Source organism: Antennarius striatus, chromosome 6 (genome assembly GCF_040054535.1).
Source record: "Antennarius striatus isolate MH-2024 chromosome 6, ASM4005453v1, whole genome shotgun sequence".
Taxonomy (NCBI): Eukaryota; Metazoa; Chordata; class Actinopteri; order Lophiiformes; family Antennariidae; genus Antennarius; species Antennarius striatus.
This window is the reverse complement of record NC_090781.1, coordinates 4,869,513-4,889,436: the sequence shown is the minus strand read 5'-3', so window position 1 is coordinate 4,889,436 and position 19,924 is coordinate 4,869,513. Positions and strand designations below refer to the sequence as shown.

General features: G+C 42.7%; 1 protein-coding gene across 2 annotated transcripts in view; it reads right to left on the bottom strand.

Annotated features, from left to right (window-relative positions):
• Positions 1-13,899: 13,899 nt before the first annotated feature.
• The window catches only part of smtnl (smoothelin, like), a 34,074-nt gene continuing 28,049 nt past the window's right edge, over positions 13,900-19,924 (bottom strand). Inside the window, exons 9-10 of one of the 2 annotated variants that reach the window (XM_068318210.1) lie at positions 16,497-16,648; positions 13,900-14,647 (exon numbers count right to left, since the gene is read on the bottom strand). In XM_068318210.1, the coding sequence (XP_068174311.1) occupies positions 14,557-14,647; positions 16,497-16,648 (243 nt within the window). In that variant the 3' untranslated portion in view covers positions 13,900-14,556. The remainder of the gene's footprint in view (positions 14,648-16,496; positions 16,649-19,924) is intronic. The other variant, XM_068318209.1, reaches the window with a different exon arrangement.

The following is a 19,924-nucleotide window of genomic DNA, read 5'->3' as shown; positions in this document are numbered from 1 at the left end:
TCCCTGAGGTCCACATCAGTCCCCTGTTTGGAGAACCGGAGGGTCTTCTCCTCGGAGATGAATGAGAAATCAACCTGCACACGGCCAACAAAAAAATACTGTACAGACAATGTGTAAAAGTTATCAACAAGAAAAGCCTGTGTGACAGAGCACCCACTACCTGGGCCAACAGAATGACGGGAAATGGACCTGACCTGACTTCTATACAAACCTCCCCTCAAGAAAAAAACAGTCGACCTCCAGTGGAGAATTTTACATGGTGCCATCGGTTCCAATGCTTTATCTCTGTTTTTAACCCTGCTGTGTCCAGCCAGTGTCCCTTCTGTTCCCTTCGTGAGACAGAGTTTCATGCTTTTAGTGAGTGTGGGAGACTTGCAGTGCTCTTCACTCTTCTAACGAATGTCTTTAATCTCTTCAGTGAAAATTTTAGTATCAGGAAATTCATCTACGGTGCTGGGTACAATAAATCGAATCAAAGAAAGTGTCAGCTTTTAAATTTTATCTCTGAAGAGACAAAACTTGCAATTTATGTGACCAGGAAAAGGAGAATTGAAAACAATACTGTTCAAGAAGCAGCTACTGTTTTTTGCTGTAACATCAAATGTCGCTGGTATTGTATGAGGAAGTCTGGAGTGGCAGAGAAGTATGTTAGAGCGGTGCAGGACATGTACGAGGACTGTAAGACAGTGGTGAGGTGTGCTGTAGGTGTGACAGAGGAGTTCAAGGTGGAGGTGGGACTGCATCAGGGATGAGCTCTGAGCCCCTTCTTGTTCGCTATGGTGATGGACAGGCTGACAGACGAGGTTAGACAGGAATCTCCATGGACTATGAAGTTTGCAGATGACATTGTGATCTGTAGTGAGAGCAGGGAACAGGTGGAGAAGAAGCTAGAGAGGTGGAGGTTTGTCCTGGAAAGGAGAGGAATGAAGGTTAGCCGCAGTAAGACAGAGTACATGTGTGTGAATGAGAGGGACCCAAGTGGAAGAGTGAGGGTACAGGGAGAAGAGATCAAGAAGGTGGAGGATTTTAAGTACTTAGGCTCAACAGTCCAGAGCAATGGAGAGTGTGGAAAAGAGGTGAAGAAGCGTGTACAGGCAGGATGGAACTGGTGGAGGAAAATGTCAGGTGTGATGTGTGATAGAAGAGTTTCAGCTAAAATGAAAGGAAAGGTGTACAAAACTGTGGTGAGACCAGCGATGTTGTTTGGTCTAGAGACAGTGTCACTGAGGAAAAGACAGGAGACAGAGCTGGAGGTAGCAGAGATGAAGATGCTGAGGTTCTCTCTGGGAGTGACCAGGAAGGATAGGATCAGGAATGAGTACATCAGAGGGACAGCACATGTTAGAGGTATTGGAGATAAAGTCAGAGAGGCCAGACTGAGATGGTTTGGACATGTCCAGAGGAGAGATAGTGAATATATTGGTAGAAGGATGCTGAGTTTTGAACTGCCAGGCAGGAGGCCTAGAGGGAGACCAAAGAGGAGGTTTATGGATGTAATGAGGGAAGACATGAAGGTAGTTGGTGTGAGAGAAGAGGATTCAAAGGACAGGGCTAGATGGAGGAAATTGATTCGCTGTGGCGACCCCTGAAGGTAAAAGCCGAAAGGAAAAGAAGAAGATCAGATATCGCTTAAAACTAGAATTTGGTTTCTATAAAATGACAAAAGACCTAAATAACTTTAGTAACATCTGGTGTCACAAAAATGTCCTATGCACTTTAGTTGATGATCACCTCACTTTTGCAAACTTCCTGATATAATGCACTAATTTTTAAATTGTATTTCCTTTCATTTATTGGTTTTTAGTGTTTTTGAAGCACTTTAGTGCTTTCATCTAATGTAAAACTGTAAAATGTTTGAATGTGATTAAAGTGTTTTTGCAAAAACAAAAAAAAATCTTCTTCTTCTTCTTCTTCTTCTTTCTAAATGTTCTAAATGTTCTAAATGTTAAATGTGATTGAAGTTTGTTTGGAAAAGATGTTCTGAGCCACTTAAATGCTTTCATCTAATGTAAAACTGCAAAATGTTTGAATGAGATTAAAGTGTTTTTGCAAAAATCAAATCTTCTTCTTCTTCTTCTTCTATCAAGAGAGGAGGGAGGACAGGGCCTCATCCACCTGGCTAGCAGAACAGCCACGTTCAGATTACAGTTCATCCAGCGGTTTCTGACCGGACCAGCGGATCTGACGTGGAGAGAGGTGGCCGGCTGCATATTCAGACGAGTGAGCCACTTGGACCTGGATGCTGCACTGTTTTTAATGGACTCTAAGCTTCTAAAGTTAAATGGTTTGCCTCCGTTTTATCATGGTGTTTTTAAGTCGTGGGCCCTTTTTAAAAGCAGCCCAGGAAAAAGCTCTAACTCTTTGTTCTGGTTACTGAGGGAACCATTAGTGCATGGGGCCAGGCTGGACGTCTGCAGTGGAGCCACACCTGGTCTGTCTGCAGCGCTTTGCAGAACCAGGACCGTGACCCTCCAGCAACTGCTGGACAACACCGGGCCTGCGCTGGCGGATGCCCAGGCTGTGAGCTCCCTGCTGAACATCCAGTCCACCAGGGTGGCTCAGAGGGTGCTACAACTGTGGAGGCAAAAACTTTCCTGGAAGGAGAAAAGCCTCCTCCTGGACTATAGTACAGGGACTGTACCAGACAGCAAAGATCCTTTCCCAGAGGTCCACATCAGTCCCCTGTTTGGAGAACTGGAGGGTCCTCTCCTCGGAGATGAACGACAGATCAGCCTGCACACGGCCAACAAAAAAATACTGTACAAACAATGTGTAAAAGTGATCAACAAGAAAAACCTGTGTAACAGAGCACCTACTACCTGGGCCAACAAGATGACGGGAAATGGACCTGACCCGCAGTGGAGACTTCTGTACAAACCTCCCCTCAAGAAAAAAACAGCCGACCTCCAGTGGAGGATTTTGCATGGTGCCGTCGGTTCCAATGCTTTTGTGTCTGTTTTTGCCCCTGCGGTATCCAGCCAGTGTCCCTTCTGTCCTCTTCAGGAGACAGTCTTCCATACTTTCAGTGAGTGTGGGAGACTTGCAGTGCTCTTCACTCTTCTAACGAATGTTTTTAACTTGTTCAATGAAAACTTTAGTATCAGGAAATTCATCTACGGTGCTGGGTACAATAGATCGAATCAGAGAAAGTGGCAGCTTTTAAATTTTATTTCTGGGGAGGCAAAACTTGCAATTCATGTAACCAGGAAGAGGAAAATTGAAAACAATACTGTTCAAGAAGCAGCTACTGTTTTTTGCTGTAACATCAGATGTCGCTTAAAACTAGAATTTGGTTTCTATAAATTGACAAAAGACCTGAATAACTTTAGGAACATCTGGTGTTACAAAAATGTCCTATGCACTTTAGTTGATGACCACCTCACTTTTGCAAACTTCCTGTTATAATGCACTAATTGTTATATTGAATTTCCCTTTGTTTCTTGGTGTTTAATGTTTTTGAGTGTTTAGTGTTTTTGAAATTTCATCTAATGAAAATTTGTAAAATGTTCTAAATGTTCTAAATGTTCTAAATGTTCTAAATGTGATTGAAGTTTGTTTGGAAAAGATGTTCTGAGGCACTTAAATGCTTTCATCTAATGTAAAACTGCAAAATGTTTGAATGAGATTAAAGTGTTTTTGCAAAAATCAAAAAAAAAATCTTCTTCTTCTTCTTCTTCTTCAAGGAAAAGAGCACTAATTTTTGACACAGCAAGGAGGAAAACTATTAATGTTCTGTTTTTACAAGAAACACACAGTGATGACAACAATGCGGTGGACTGGATGAAGGAGTGGGAGGGACAGGTGATCCTGGACCACAACACCACGCTGAGTGGTGGAGTGGGCTTCCTGTTCTCTAGAACTTTTAACCCAACATCTCTAGAAATCGAGCATGTCGTAAAGGGGAGGTGTCTCTTAGTAAAGGCACATTTTGAACACCGCACCCTGGTTTTTGCAAATATTTATGCTCCAACAAACGGTGCAGAAAGGAAGGGCTTTCTAGAAATAATACAAGCTAAGCTAGATAGCTGTGGTTCGGAAGACTTTTTAATTTTGGGTGGGGATTTTAACTGTACTGAGGATGGGATGTTAGACCGTAACCACGCGGAGCCTTACCCAGCATCCTTCTTCTTTTCCTTTCGGCTTTTCCCTTCAGGGGTCGCCACAGCGAATCAATTTCCTCCATGTAGCCCTGTCCTTTGAATCCTCTTCTCTCACACCAACTACCTTCATGTCTTCCCTCACTACATCCATAAACCTCCTCTTTGGTCTTCCTCTAGGCCTCCTGCCTGGCAGTTCAAAACTCAACATCCGTCTACCAATATATTCACTATCTCTCCTCTGGACATGTCCAAACCATCTCAGTCTGGCCTCTCTGACTTTATCTCCAAAACCTCTAACATGTGCTGTCCCTCTGATGTACTCATTCCTGATCCTATCCTTCCTGGTCACTCCCAGAGAGAACCTCAGCATCTTCATCTCTGCTACCTCCAGCTCTGTCTCCTGTCTTTTCTTCAGTGACACTGTCTCTAGACCAAACAACATCGCTGGTCTCACCACAGTTTTGTACACCTTTCCTTTCATTTTAGCTGAAACTCTTCTATCACACATCACACCTGACACCTTCCTCCATCCATTCCATCCTGCCTGTACACGCTTCTTCACCTCTTTTCCACACTCTCCATTGCTCTGGACTGTTGAGCCTAAGTACTTAAAATCCTCCACCTTCTTGATCTCTTCTCCCTGTAACCTCACTCTTCCGCTTGGGTCCCTCTCATTCACACACATGTACTCTGTCTTACTGCGGCTAACCTTCATTCCTCTCCTTTCCAGGACAAACCTCCACCTCTCTAGCTTCTCCTCCACCTGTTCCCTGCTCTCACTGCAGATCACAATGTCATCTGCAAACATCATAGTCCATGGAGATTCCTGTCTAACCTCGTCTGTCAGCCTGTCCATCACCATAGCGAACAAGAAGGGGCTCAGAGCTCATCCCTGATGCAGTCCCACCTCCACCTTGAACTCCTCTGTCACACCTACAGCACACCTCACCACTGTCTTACAGTCCTCATACATGTCCTGCACTGCTCTAACATACTTCTCTGCCACTCCAGACTTCCTCATACAATACCACAGTTCCTCTCTGGGCACCCTGTCGTAAGCTTTCTCCAGATCTACAAAAACACAATGCAGCTCCCTCTGGCCTTCTCTATACTTCTCTATCAACATCCTCAACGCAAATACTGCATCTGTAGTACTCTTTTTTGGCATGAAACCATACTGCTGCTCACAAATGTTCACTTCTGCCCTTAGTCTAGCTTCCACTACTCTCTCCCATAACTTCATTGTATGGCTCATCAGCTTTATTCCTCTGTAGTTGCCACAACTCTGCACATCTCCCTTGTTCTTAAAAATGGGCACCAGCACACTTCTCCTCCATCCCTCAGGCATCTTCTCACTATCTAAGATCCTGTTGAACAACCCAGTCAGAAACTCTACTGCCACCTCTCCTAGACACTTCCAAACCTCTACAGGTATATCATCAGGACCGACTGCCTTTCCACTCTTCATCCTCTTCAATGCCCTCCTCACTTCATCCTGACTAATCTTTGCTACATCCTGGTCCACAACAGTCACCTCTTCTAGTCTTTGTTCTCTCTCATTTTCCACGTTCATCAACTCTTCAAAGTACTCTTTCCATCTTCCCATCACACTACTGGCACCTGTCAATAGACTTCCATCTCTATCCTTAATCACCCTAACCTGCTGCACATCCTTCCCATCTCTATCTCTCTGTCTTGCCAACCGGTACAGATCAGTCTCTCCCTCCTTACTGTCCAAACTAGCATACAAGTCCTCATAAGCTTCTTGTTTGGCCTTTGCTACCTCTACCTTCACCTTACGCTGCATCTCCCTGTACTCCTGTCTACTGTCCTCAGTCCTCTTAGTGTCCCACTTCTTCTTAGCTAACCTCTTTCTCTGTATACACTCCTGTACCTCATTCCACCACCAAGTCTCCTTATCTACTTTCCTTCCAGATGACACACCAAGTACTCTCCTACCTGTCTCCCTGATCACATTAGCTGTAGTTGTCCAGTCATCTGGAAGCACCTCCTTGCCACCCAGAGCCTATCTTAACTCCTTCTTAAAAGTCCTGCAACACTCTTCCTTTTTCAGCTTCCACCATTTTGTCTTCTGCTCTGCCTTTGCCCTCTTGATCTTCCTCACCACCAGAGTCATCATACACACCACCATCCTATGCTGTTTGGCTACACTCTCACCTACCACTACTTTACAGTCACTGATCTCTTTCAGGTTACACCGTCTACACAAGATGTAGTCTACCTGCGTGCTCCTACCGCCACTCTTATAGGTCACTCTATGTTCCTGCCTCTTCTGGAAGAAAGTATTCACTACAGCCATTTCCATCCTTTTTGCAAAGTCAACTACCATCTGTCCTTCTGCGTTCCTCTCCTGGATACCAAACCTGCCCATCACCTCCTCATCACCTCTGTTTCCTGCACCAACATGTCCATTGAAGTCTGCTCCAATGACAACTCTCTCACTTCTAGGCATGCTCTGCATCATTTTGTCAAAGTCCGACCAGAATTTCTCCTTCTCCTCCAGCTCACATCCTACCTGTGGAGCATACCCGCTAACAACATTGAACATCACACCTTCTATTTCTAGCTTCAGACTCATCATTCTATCCGACACTCTTTTGACCTCCAGGATATTCCTAACAAACTCCTCCTTCAAGATAACTCCTACTCCATTTCTCTTCCCATCTACACCATGATAGAACAACTTGAACCCTGCTCCTAAACTTCTAGCCTTGCTACCTTTCCACCTGGTCTCCTGGACACACAGTATGTCTACCTTCCTTCTCTGCATCATGTCAACCAACTCTCTACCTTTTCCTGTCATAGTTCCAACATTCAACGTCCCTACTCTTAGTCCTATACTCTTGGTGTTCCTCTTCTCTTTCTTCGTGCGAACGCACTTTCCTCCTCTCCTTCTTCGACCAACAGTAATCCAATTTCAACCGGCGCCCTGTAGGTCAACAGCGCCGATGGCGGTCATTGTTAACCCGGGCCTCGACCGATCCAGTATGGAAGTCATAGGTTTGATTCGCATCTTTGATTTGGCAAAAGTTTTACGCCGGATGCCCTTCCTGACGCAACCCTCTGTATTTATCCGGGCTTGGGACCGGCACAATAAGACACTGGCTTGTGTCCTCTTGTGGCTACATTCTTACCCAGCATCCTAACACACTCTAAAACGGCTGGTCTCTTCTCGTGGCCTAGTGGATGTGTGGAGGAGGATGCATCCAGACTGCCGACAGTACACTTGGTCCCACCTGACAGAAGGCAGGGTGTCTTTAGCCAGGCTGGATCACTTTTACTGTTTTAAACACCATTTCAATGCTTTCAAAGACTGTAATATAATGCCAGCTGCTTATACTGATCATTCTCTGGTTTCATGTCGCGTTGTGATGGGAAATATTTTACCTAGGAGTGCATACTGGCATTTTAATTCAACTTTAGCTTTGGACAGAGGCTTTAGAGAGATCTTCAGTTATTTTTGGAGCACTTTTAGACTTAGAAAAGCTGATTTTACCTCTCTTAGCCAGTGGTGGGACTATGGCAAAACAGAGATAAAAGTCCTGTGCCAACAGTATACTTTGAACGTCACACGAGACACCTGCCGGTCTATGAAACACCTACAGGCTGAAATTGTGGAGTTGGAGACAAGCGCTTCCACAGGAAATCAGAGGTGTACTGAAATCCTCAAGTCCAAAAGAATGGCTTTAGCTGACCTGTTGGATACTAAAGTACAGGGTGCCCTAGTTCGATCCAGGGTACAAAACATCACCGAGATGGATGCTCCCTCTAGCTTCTTCTTCGGCCTGGAAAAAAAGCATGGACAGACCAACGTGATTCACTCCCTGCTGTCTGACACAGGACAGGAGCTGACAGAGCCTGGACAGATCAGAAGGCGAGCTGTGAGTTTTTATTCATCTTTGTATGACAGTGAATACCGGGAAAACCAGCCACTGTTAGAGGAGTTCTGTGCAGAGCTACCTCAGGTCTCCACAGAGACAAATTCACAACTTGACCGGCCGCTGGAGTTAGAGGAACTCCACACTGCCCTGCAGAACATGCAGGGACGAAGTTCTCCGGGTATCGATGGTCTAACGGTTGAGTTCTATACAGCCTTCTGGGACATTCTAGCATGTGATATGCTGGAAGTGTTCACCGAAAGTCTATCCTCAGGCTCTTTGCCACTGTCCTGCCGGAGGGCGGTCGTTGCCCTCCTGCCTAAAAAAGGCAATCTGTAGGACATCAAGAATTGGTGCCCTGTGTCACTGCTCTGCACCGATTACAAGATTCTGTCCAAGGCTTTGGCTACCAGGCTGAGGGAAGCTATGGAGCAGGTCATCCACCGGGATCAAACCTACTGTGTGCCCGGCAGGTCCATGGCAGACAATGTCTACCTAATTCGTGATGTTTTGGAGGTGTCCAGATCATTGGGTATAAACGCTGGTCTCAATTCGTTAGATCAGGAAAAGGCATTTCACCGTGTTGAGCACAGCTTCCTCTGGACAACCATGGAGAGGTTTGGGTTCAGCACCGAGTTCATTGCCAAGATCAAGGTGTTGTACAGTGACGTTGAGAGTATTCTGAAGTTTAACGGCAGTTTGTGTGCCCCCTTCGGGGTGCATCGGGGCATCCGGCAGGGTTGTGCCCTGTCTGGGATGCTCTATGCACTCTCTCTGGAGCCCCTCCTCTGTAAAATTCGGAAAAGCATCGATGGTTTGATTTCACCTGGTGTTAGAGAGAACATTCTTTTATCTGCCTATGCTGCTGATGTTGTTGTTCTTATCAAAAACCAAAGGGATGTTAATGTTCTGGTGGGTTTGACAAACTCATTCAATGTTTTAACTGCTGCAAAAGTAAACTGGAAAAAAAGTGAAGCCCTTGCTGTTGGCGAGTGGCATGGCAACCTCCTGGTTCTTCCTCAAAACTTGTGTTGGAAGACTGATGGTCTCAAATATCTCGGTGTGTACCTGGGAAATGAGACAACAACCAGGAAGAACTGGGAGGGCGTCATTGACAAAATAGAAGGGAAACTTAAAAAATGGAAATGGTTGCTCCCCAGAATGTCGCACAGAGGTCGAGTTTTAGTGATAAACAATCTGGTAGCCTCGCAGCTGTGGCACCGCTTGGCCTGTATGGAACCCCCATCAGGGTTTCTAGCCCAAATCCAGACCAAACTTGTTAACTTTTTCTGGGATGGGCTGCATTGGGTGCCTCAAGGAGTGTTGTTTTTATCAAGAGAGGAGGGGGGACAGGGCCTCATCCACCTGGCTAGCAGAACAGCCAGGTTCAGATTACAGTTCATCCAGCGGTTTCTGACCGGACCAGCGGATCTGACGTGGAGAGAGGTGGCCAATTGCATATTCAGACGAGTGAGCCACTTGGACCTGGATGCTGCACTGTTTTTAATGGACTCTAAGCTTCTAAAGTTAAATGGTTTGCCTCCGTTTTATCATGGTGTTTTTATGTCATAGGCCCTTTTTAAAAGCAGCCCAGGAAAAAGCTCTGACTCTCTGTTCTGGTTACTGAAGGAACCACTAGTGCATGGGGCCAGGCTGGACGTCTGCAGTGGAGCCACACCTGGGCTGTCTGCAGCGCTTTGCAGAACCAGGACCGTGACCCTCCAGCAACTGGTAGACAACGCCGGGCCTGCGCTGGCGGATGCCCAGGTTGTGAGCTCCCTGCTGAACATCCAGTCCACCAGGGTGGCTCAGAGGGTGCTACAACTGTGGAGGCAAAGACTTTCCGGGAAGGAGAGAGGCCTCCTCCTGGACTATAGTACAGGGACTGTACCAGACAGCAAAGATCCTTTCCCAGAGGTCCACATCAGTCCCCTGTTTGGAGAACTGGAGGGTCCTCTCCTCGGAGATGAACGACAGATCAGCCTGCACACGGCCAACAAAAAAATACTGTACAAACAATGTGTAAAAGTGATCAACAAGAAAAACCTGTGTAACAGAGCACCTACTACCTGGGCCAACAGGATGACGGGAAATGGACCTGACCCGCAGTGGAGACTTCTGTACAAACCTCCCCTCAAGAAAAAAACAGCCGACCTCCAGTGGATGATTTTGCATGGTGCCGTCGGTTCCAATGCTTTTGTCTCTGTTTTTGCCCCTGCGGTGTCCAGCCAGTGTCCCTTCTGTCCTCTTCAGAAGACAGTCTTTCATACTTTCAGTGAGTGTGGGAGACTTGCAGTGCTCTTCACTCTTCTAACGAATGTTTTTAACTTGTTCAATGAAAACTTTAGTATCAGGAAATTCATCTACGGTGCTGGGTACAATAGATCGAATCAGAGAAAGTGGCAGCTTTTAAATTTTATTTCTGGGGAGGCAAAACTTGCAATTCATGTGACCAGGAAGAGGAAAATTGAAAACAATACCGTTCAAGAAGCAGCTACTGTTTTTTGCTGTAACATCAGATGTCGCTTAAAACTAGAATTTGGTTTCTATAAATTGACAAAAGACCTGAATAACTTTAGGAACATCTGGTGTTACAAAAATGTCCTATGCACTTTAGTTGATGACCACCTCACTTTTGCAAACTTCCTGTTATAATGCACTAATTTTTATATTGTACTTCCCTTTGTTTCTTGGTGTTTAATGTTTTTGAGTGTTTAGTGTTTTTGAAATTTCATCTAATGAAAAATTGTAAAATGTTCTAAATGTTCTAAATGTTCTAAATGTTCTAAATGTTCTAAATGTTCTAAATGTTCTAAATGTTCTAAATGTTAAATGTGATTGAAGTTTGTTTGGAAAAGATCTTCTGAGGCCAATGCTTTCATCTAATGTAAAACTGCAAAATGTTTGAATGAGATTAAAGTGTTTTTGCAAAAAAAAAACAAAAAAAACTTCTTCTTCTTCTTCTTCTTCTTCATCTTCGATGGTAAAGATTTTCAACATTGATAAATTAAAGATAGGGTTGAGACAACATGGAGGTTTCACCATAGTACTGTATGTTGGCGGATGTGAGCCCTTCGTGGGATTCTTTCTACAAGCCACCATTAGCAAGAATAGTTGGTAATCTCCAATGGAGGATTTTACTGTGGCCGTCAACAGTTTTATTTCGAGTTTGAATCCAGCTATGTTAGAAAACTGTCCTTTCTGTTCTCGCAGAGAAACTGTTTTTCACTGCTTCCTAGACTGTCAGGGACTGAACAATCTGTTCCTGTTTTTAGAGAGAATCTTTCTCTCAATTGGTTGGTATACATTATCAAACCGTAGGAAGAATTAAAAAGAAAGACTGGCAGATTCTAAATGTTCTTCTGGGCCAAGCAAAGATGGCAATTTATCTGAGCAGGAAGATAAAGGTTGATGGTACATCTGACTGCAGTGCAGAAGCCATTTTCAGAAGAATGTGACAAGCAAGAGTCAGAATTGATTTTATTTTTTTCAGAGCTATGAATGCTTTAGACACGAAGCTACGGTGTATCAAAGGTATCTTAAGTTCCGTGTTGAGTGGGGAACTTGTGTTCAGTCAGTGGCTGGTTTAATTCACATATATTTTGCTTATGTTCCTACATTTTATACAATTTGTTGTTGAAATGTTTGTTCCTGTTGGCGTGAATCTCTTTTGGATTTTGTATCAACCAACGTGACTATCTTGTATTTCCATTTTTATGAATAAATGTGAATTTAAAAATCCAAAATCAAGCCTTCTTCTTCTTCTTAAGAGAAATATTGAAGAAGTTAATAACTAAACATTTACACGCAAACAGATGAACTTCATTTTATAACCTATAATCCAGCCTATATATCACTGCGTCATCTCAGAAGCCATTCATCACACTTCAAAATTTTGTCTACTGAAAAGACAATAGAGGAGAAATTATTACATGTTGTCCACTTCATGAAACTTGTTCATGTGTTATGTGTAGACACATCCAGACTTTAGACAACTGGAGCAATACCAGTTCATGGATAAATCCATCTGTCCATCCATCCATCCATCCATCCATCCATCCATCCATCCATCATCCATCCATTCAACAACAACAACAACTACGTAATATTTCCAAAATTAGGTCCTCTTTAGCCATGGCTGATGCAGAAATTTTGATTCATGCCTTTGTGTCCTCTAGACTTGACTATTGTAATGTTCTGTTATCAGGGTTGCCTCGGTCTAGAACTAGGGGCCTTCAGATGGTTCAGAACACAGCAGCAAGAATATTAACTAAAACTAGGAAATTTGACCATATCACCCCAGTTTTGGCTGCATTACACTGGCTCCCGATTCATGTTAGATCCGATTTTAAGGTACTCTTATTAACATACAAAAGCCTTAATGGGCTTGCTCCAACCTATCTGTCTGATCTTGTTAAACCTTACACGCCGACTAGGGCTCTCCGCTCTCAGAATACAGGTCTCTTGTGTGTTCCTAGATTTAAAAAGAAGTCAGCTGGCCAGAGGGCCTTCTCCTATCGTGCCCCTTTCTTGTGGAATAACCTCCCTATAAATATTAGACAGTCTGAATCTGTAAATGTCTTTAAATCTAGACTCAAAACATATCTGTTCGACCTAACATATAAGTAATATCGGGGATGGCGGTCTCAATGTTTAGGTTTAGCCTAGTCCTGCCGACGAGTCATAGGATTTCTTAGTTAGGCCCCTGCCTCCCATTAATCCTCTGCTACTCTGGTCCCTCTAGCACCACTCTCCCCCTGTTCTCTCTGTCTCTCTCCCTTCTTCTGCTGTTCTCTCTCACAGGCCTCTGTGTGGTGGATCATCGGCTATCGGCTACCTCTGTCTGCTTCCATGGCTGGCGATAGCACAAGCTGTACAGTGGTCCTGTTTCACCATCCACTAGGGGAGTGCTGGTTCTGCCTCATTTGGTTCTGCTGTGGTTTTGGGGTTTTGCCAGAGTAACCTTGACTTTAACTTTTTTGAGCTCAATGACTTAGGCACTGTCTGGTCTGTCCTCAGAGTGGTGGATCCTCGGCAATCGGTGACCTCTGTGTGCTTCATCGGCTGGTGGTGACTCGCTCTACTGGATGGATCGGCATGCCTTTGTTATACATTTATTGTTACTGTTATTGTCACTGTTATTATTATTGTGTTGTTAATCTGTACATGCGGTATCTATTGCTTCGTCTGTCCACTCCTGGAAGAGGGGTCCCTCCTCTGCAGTCTTCCTGAGGTTTCTCCCATCCATTTTTTCCCCTGTTAAAAGGGTTTTGGGGGGAGTTGTTCCTTATCCGATGCGAGGGTCGCACTGCTTGCAGTGCACAAAGGTCAGAGGGATATCGTCCATGTGCAGATTGTAAAGCCCTTTGAGACATTGTTTGTGAATCTGGGCTATATAAAAATAAATAAACTTGAAACTTGAAACTTGAAACAACAACTACAACAATTATTATTATTATACTATTATCTCCTGCATATATCAGTCCATCTTAATTCCTCTCTCCTCCTCTCTACCTCTTCCTCTGTTACTTTGTTTCATTTTCTCTAAGTTTTAACACAATCACTGACACAAAAGGCTGCTTGGCTTGTGTTACGATCTGCTTGAGGTTTCTGTCATGTTTTTGTCTTTTTTCTTGCCGCTGTCATGTGTCTATGAGAATGGTCTCGACCGCTTCTTTATAAAAAGTGAATTGAGATAATGTTTCTTGGGACTCTGGCACATCACAGTGTATAAATATAACTGAATTAATTTATCTAAAGTTCAACTTGACATCACGTTTAGTCTTTACTTTTCCTCTACTTTACATCCTCTGAGTCTGTTTCATCTTTCATTTTTGTTATAAGGCAGAGAAGTATCTCATTCAAGTACAGTGAGAAACATATGTTCACATTTAGGTGTCACACAATAACATTTATTGATTCTGTCTCCCATTATCTCTCTAGTGACTAACACAATACCACAGCACATGTGAATGTAAATTTCAGACAGCAATTGAAAAGCACATCCCGTAATATTTCATTAATACTCTACGACACAGTGCACTACTTTAACACTACCGCTTATTCGCATAAGAGAACTTTTCTCTATATTGGTGCAATAACAAAGATTAATATGGACATTCATTTTCAATCAGGTGCCATAATAATCAAGATTTATTAAAGGTTCACACAATCTCAAAAATAACCACACACAGACCACAAACACAAAAAAGAGTTACTGTTGACGGACCAAGCCTGACTTTTGTGAAACTAACTTTTGTGTAAATTCATCTTCTTTATTATAAAACACACTCACACACTATTTCCATGACTGTCTGCTCCTCCTGTGTTTAACAGTGAGCGTTTCTCCTGTATTTCCACTAATCCACCTCCTGGGAGCAGTGCAGCCCTCTCAAAGTGCTCGATGCAAAGCGTTGGCTGTAGTTGATCTCAGTTACAGAGGTGGAGGAAAACTGAGACAAGTTACAGACTGTAGATCCTGAGCATTCAGTTACTCAAACTTGCGCAGATGGTTGTAGAGGGACTGGACATAAGTGAAGACACACATGGGGTCTGGTTTACGGCCCATCATCATCATGTCCTCCACCTCGATCAGTCGGTCGCAGCCTGCCTTCTCTCTGGAGACAGTGGCATAAATCAGAAGGAAGGCTTCAAGTTGGAAGAACAAAAAAGCAGACTGTGACCTTTGAAAAGTCAGAAATTAATATAGCCTATACTGTAGATACATTAAAATATATTACATCTGTGACACTTCACCAAAAAATGAAAAATGGGGCATTTTTACATCTTAGAATATAAAAAGTGAAATAAATTGCCTCCATCTAACCCTGTCTTCTGCATCCTCTTCTCTCACCCCAACTACTTTCATGTCCTCTTTCACTACATCCATATACCTCCTCTTTGGTCTTCCTGTAGGCCTCCTGCCTGGCAGTTCAAAACTCAGCATCCTTCTAACAATATATTCACTGTCCATGATAGAACAACTTGAACCCTGCTCCTAAACGTCTTGCCTTGCTACCTTTCCACCTGGTCTGCTGTACACACAGTATGTCTACCTTCCTCCTCTGTATCATGTCAACCAACTCTCTACCTTTTCCTGTCATAGTTCCAACATTCAACGTCCCTACTCTCAGTCCTATACTCTTGGCGTTCCTCTTCTCTCTCTTCCTATGAACACACTTTCCTCTTCTCCTTCGACCAACAGTTTGTAACCATCTGAACAAATTATTTTCTGCTGATCCATCTTCCCAACTGTTTCCGCTCTATGTGACATTAGAAAGAAACACAACTGACTTTTTCAAGAAAGGGCTACTCTGTTCCTTTACATATGAATTTTTCACGTCACAACATGTTTTGGAGTTGAAGAAAAACACAATAATTCATATTCACTTACTATAAGTCTCAGTCTGTGATCTCTTTAAGGGCTAAATCTAAAGCTGCGGCTGTATATGAAGGATTGATCCTGTGACCAAGTGAATATTGTTTTTAGTCAAATCAGCTTAATGCTGCAGCAGCATCAGTCAAAGGAATAATTCATTCTTAAATGCGGAGATGTCTTTAAACCATACAGTATGTTTCCTGTCTGCTGCAGGCCTGTGTATTGTCTATTTATCAGTGTTGTGTGTTGCTTTCATACCCAGTATTGTTCTCTGGAAATAATAGGCCATGCTCTGTAAAATTAATGCAGACCATTCACTAAACATATAAAAAGAAAACAGTATGTTGAGGGGGATAGAATCATGTAGAAACCACAATAAAAATGTGCATTTTAAGGTTTCAAATATCAAATAAGTTTGTGGAAACCTATAAAACTAAACAACGACAAAACAACACATTTTCCCACAAGGAAAATACATAAGACACATTCATCCACAATAAGGTAAACTAACATTCTAATATATTTAATGCTCAGGCATTCTTTAAGGCCAGTTCTGCAAAATTTAAATTTGAATTGACTCTCTTCTTTCCTGGTGTTTAATGAGACTAATGAGCTGAGCTGCATTGCGACTTTAAAAGAATATCTCACGGCATATTTCAACATATTTTGGGTAGTAAGAATATTTGCTTTGTAAGTTTCTAAGATGATTTCTACCTCTTTTGTACCTTATGTATCTCTAATGTCTAACTGACCTGGAAAACAGAGATGGATTGTTTTATTGTTAATATTTCACCCAGGAATAAATATTCAGACATCATCTCCTGAACCCAATGCATTTGGAAAGTTGTTAAAAGGTCTCCTGTATTTTTACATTTCTGGAGATTCACAGCAAAGCAGCTCTGCAGCATCAAATCAACTTCAACAAACGTAAAAACCCTAGAGATAGGTTTCCTATCCCTTTCAGAATTGGAAAGGGATGGAAACCTTAAATTCATTTGAAGATATGTTTTGTATTCTCTTTTGAGCTGATTGACAGTTAACACGCACCGTCTTCAAATCCATCATATTCACCCAACAGCCTTCACTCGTATACAGTATGAATATACTGATAATACTCACTCTGCAGTCCCAAAAGCCAGCTCAAAGTTTTGCTTGTGGTTGGTGGGTGACAGACAGTTGTAGTCAAACTCAGTGGGGAAGAAGGAGTGCACTAGAGCACAGAACGCCATCCCATCACTCCAACTGGAGGAGAAGTTCTGGATGTCAATGTTCTACAAAAATACAGAGGTAGGACAGAAGTTTGTGCCTGCAGAATGATTTTTTTTGTTGCCATTACTGTTTGAGGAAGGCTGTAAGATTCACATAGTAGATTTGTGCCAACAACATTCTGGAGCATAGAACATGTCTTATTTCAGCATATTATCCCCATCCTCATCATTTGTATAGCAATGTAGACTTTAAAGAAAGCTGAGGCCAATCTCTCAACTCATACCAGCATTAATCTTGCAATGGTCACAGAGCAGTTAGAAGTAAAGACAGAAAAAACAACACAAAATGATGTAAATGTGGACACAACATTATAGAACCCTTCATAAATCCATTGGCAGTGTGTTTGGAGTGATCATATTTATTATCATTTATATTTAAAATATATTTTCTATTTCAGGGTTCTCTTATTTAAGTCCTGTTATTTTAATAGACTAGTGTACTGAATCTTCTATTATGGCTCTTAAAGTTTATATCTACTCTCCCTTCCATCTTAAAGGACGCAGCTAGTCATCACAGATACTGTTGAAATACACCATCATTACCACTATATCTACACAATCAGACTGGCATCTAATCATCAGCTGAAGACAATGCCAGACCATAAAGTTAAGTTCAATTTATAAAACTAAATAAATAGAATAAGAGTAATCATTTCTTTTGTTAAATCCTTTCTGAGTTCCACCATATTTTTCTGCAGGCTGAAGACAGTATCTAGTCCTTCAACCTTGTATGAATTAAACTGAGCGCCCTTTTCCAAATTCTTCAGTCACAAATTCTTCCTTTCCAGGATTTACGAAAAACACTGCAAGCAAAACAGAAAGCAGCATTTCCTCTAGGTGAATAATCTAGTCATCTCTGGAACCACATCTGTTGGAAGGGTTTTTGTTGTGAACACAACTAATCTTGTGAATTCTGAGAAGCTGGTTAGTATTTGTATCTTTCTTTACTAAATCAGAATAAACATCTTCAGATCCTGCAGCTCTGGCTTGGTGGCCTCTGTTTCTTCTTCATCTGCCTCTATCTTCACTGGTCTGCTCTGTAATCTCCCACAGACTTTTCTTTCTCTCTTTTTAAAATAATCCCTACGGCGATTATTAAAGGGTTGATTTATTGTGCAAATAAAAAAATTGCATTTAGCATATAACATGCTCACAGTCTGTCCTGTTATCTCTGCTTGTAACATCTATTATATGTTTACCCATCTGAGGAAGAAGGATCCCTCATCTGTGCTTCTCTGAGCTATTGCTTCTTTTTTTCTTATTCTCCTATTAGTGTTTTGATGAAAGATTTCTTCACCCAATTCGAGGTTTTCAGGGTAGTGGGAGGGAGGTAGTCTGTATAGAATGTAAAGCTCACAGAGGCAAATTACCATTTGGCATCGCAAATAAAATCTGAGTTGATTTGAGTGTTCTCATGGCATATTATTAACTGATATATTATCTGTGTTATGTAGTCTGCCTAGCTTTAATATACACATAGGATGCTAATATTGAGATGTTCCCATCATGTCATTCCTTACACACATATTGTATTATACAGGACATAAATAAAGTGCTTGCATGGATCTTAATTTTGAAACTTTATACTCAGTGTCAGGGGCTACAGCTAATGTGATCAGGGAGACAGGAAGGAGAGTACTTGGTGTGTCATCTGGAAGGAAAGTGGATAAGGAGACTTGGTGGTGGAATAAGGAGGTACAGGAGTGTATACAGAGAAAGATGTTAGCTAAGAAGAAGTGGGACACTGGGAGGACTGAGGAGAGTAGACAGGAATACAGGGAGATATAGCGTAAACTGAAAGTAGAGGTAGCAAAGGCCAAACAAGGGGCTTATGATGACTTGTATGCTAGATTGGACAGTAAGGAGGGAGAGACTGATCTATACAGGTTGGCGAGAAAGAGAGACAGAGATGGGAAGGATGTGCAGCAGATTAGGGTGATTAGGGATAGGGATAGAAGTCTATTGACAGGTGCCAGTAGTGTGATGGGAAGATGGAAAGAGTACTTTGAAGAGTTGATGAATGAGGAAAATTAGAGGGAACAAAGACTAGAAGAGGTGACTGTTGTGGACAAGGAAGTTGCAAAGATTAGTCAGTGAGGAGGGCATTAAAGAGGATGAAGAGTGGAAAGGCACTCGGTCCTGATGATATACTGTACCTGTGGAGATATGGAAGTGCCTAGGAGAGGTCACAGTAAAGTTTCTGACTAAGATGTTCAACAGGATCTTACATATTGAGAAGATATTTGAGGAATGGAGAAGTGTACTGGTGCCTCTTTTTAAGAACAAGAGAGATGTGCAAAGTTGAGTTAGCAACTACAGAGGAATAAAGCTGATGTGCCATACAATGACGTTATGGGAACGAGTAGTTGAAGCTAGACTAAGGGCAGAAGTGAGCATTTATGAGCAGCAGTATGGTTTCTTGCCAAAAAAGAGTACTACAGATGCAGTATTTGCTTTGAGGATGTTGTTATAGAAGTAGAGAAGGCCAGAAGGAGCTGCATTGTGTTTTTGTAGATCTGGAGAAAGCTTATGACAGGGTACCCAGAAAGCAACTGTAGTATTGTATGAGAAAGTCTGGAGTGGTAGAGAAGTATGTTAGAGCGGTGCAGGACATGTATGAGGACTATAAGACAGTGGTGAGGTGTGCTGTAGGTGTGACAGAGGAGCTCAAGGTGGAGGTGGGACTGCATCAGGGATCAGCTCTGAGCCCCTTCTTGTTCGCTATGGTGATGGACAGGCTGACAGACGAGGTTAAACAGGAATCTCCATGGACTATGAAGTTTGCAGATGACATTGTGATCTGTAGTGAGAGCAGGGAACAGGTGGAGGAGAAGCTAGAGAGGTGGAGGTTTGTCCTGGAAAGGAGAGGAATGAAGGTTAGCCGCAGTAAGACAGAGTACATGTGTGTGAATGAGAAGGACCCAAGTGGAAGAGTGAGGTTACAGGGAGAAGAGATCAAGAAGGTGGAGGATTTTAAGTACTTAGGCTCAACAGTCCAGAGCAATGGAGAGTGTGGAAAAGAGGTGAAGAAGCGTGTACAGGCAGGATGGAACGGGTGGAGGAAAGTGTCAGGTGTGATGTGTGATAGAAGAGTTTCAGCTAAAATGAAAGGAAAGGTGTACAAAACTGTGGTGAGACCAGCGTTGTTGTTTGGTCTAGAGACAGTGTCACTGAAGAAAAGACAGGAGACAGAGCTGGAGGTAGCAGAGAAGAAGATACTGAGGATCTCTTTGGGAGTGACCAGGAAGGACAGGATCAGGAATGAGTACATCAGAGGGA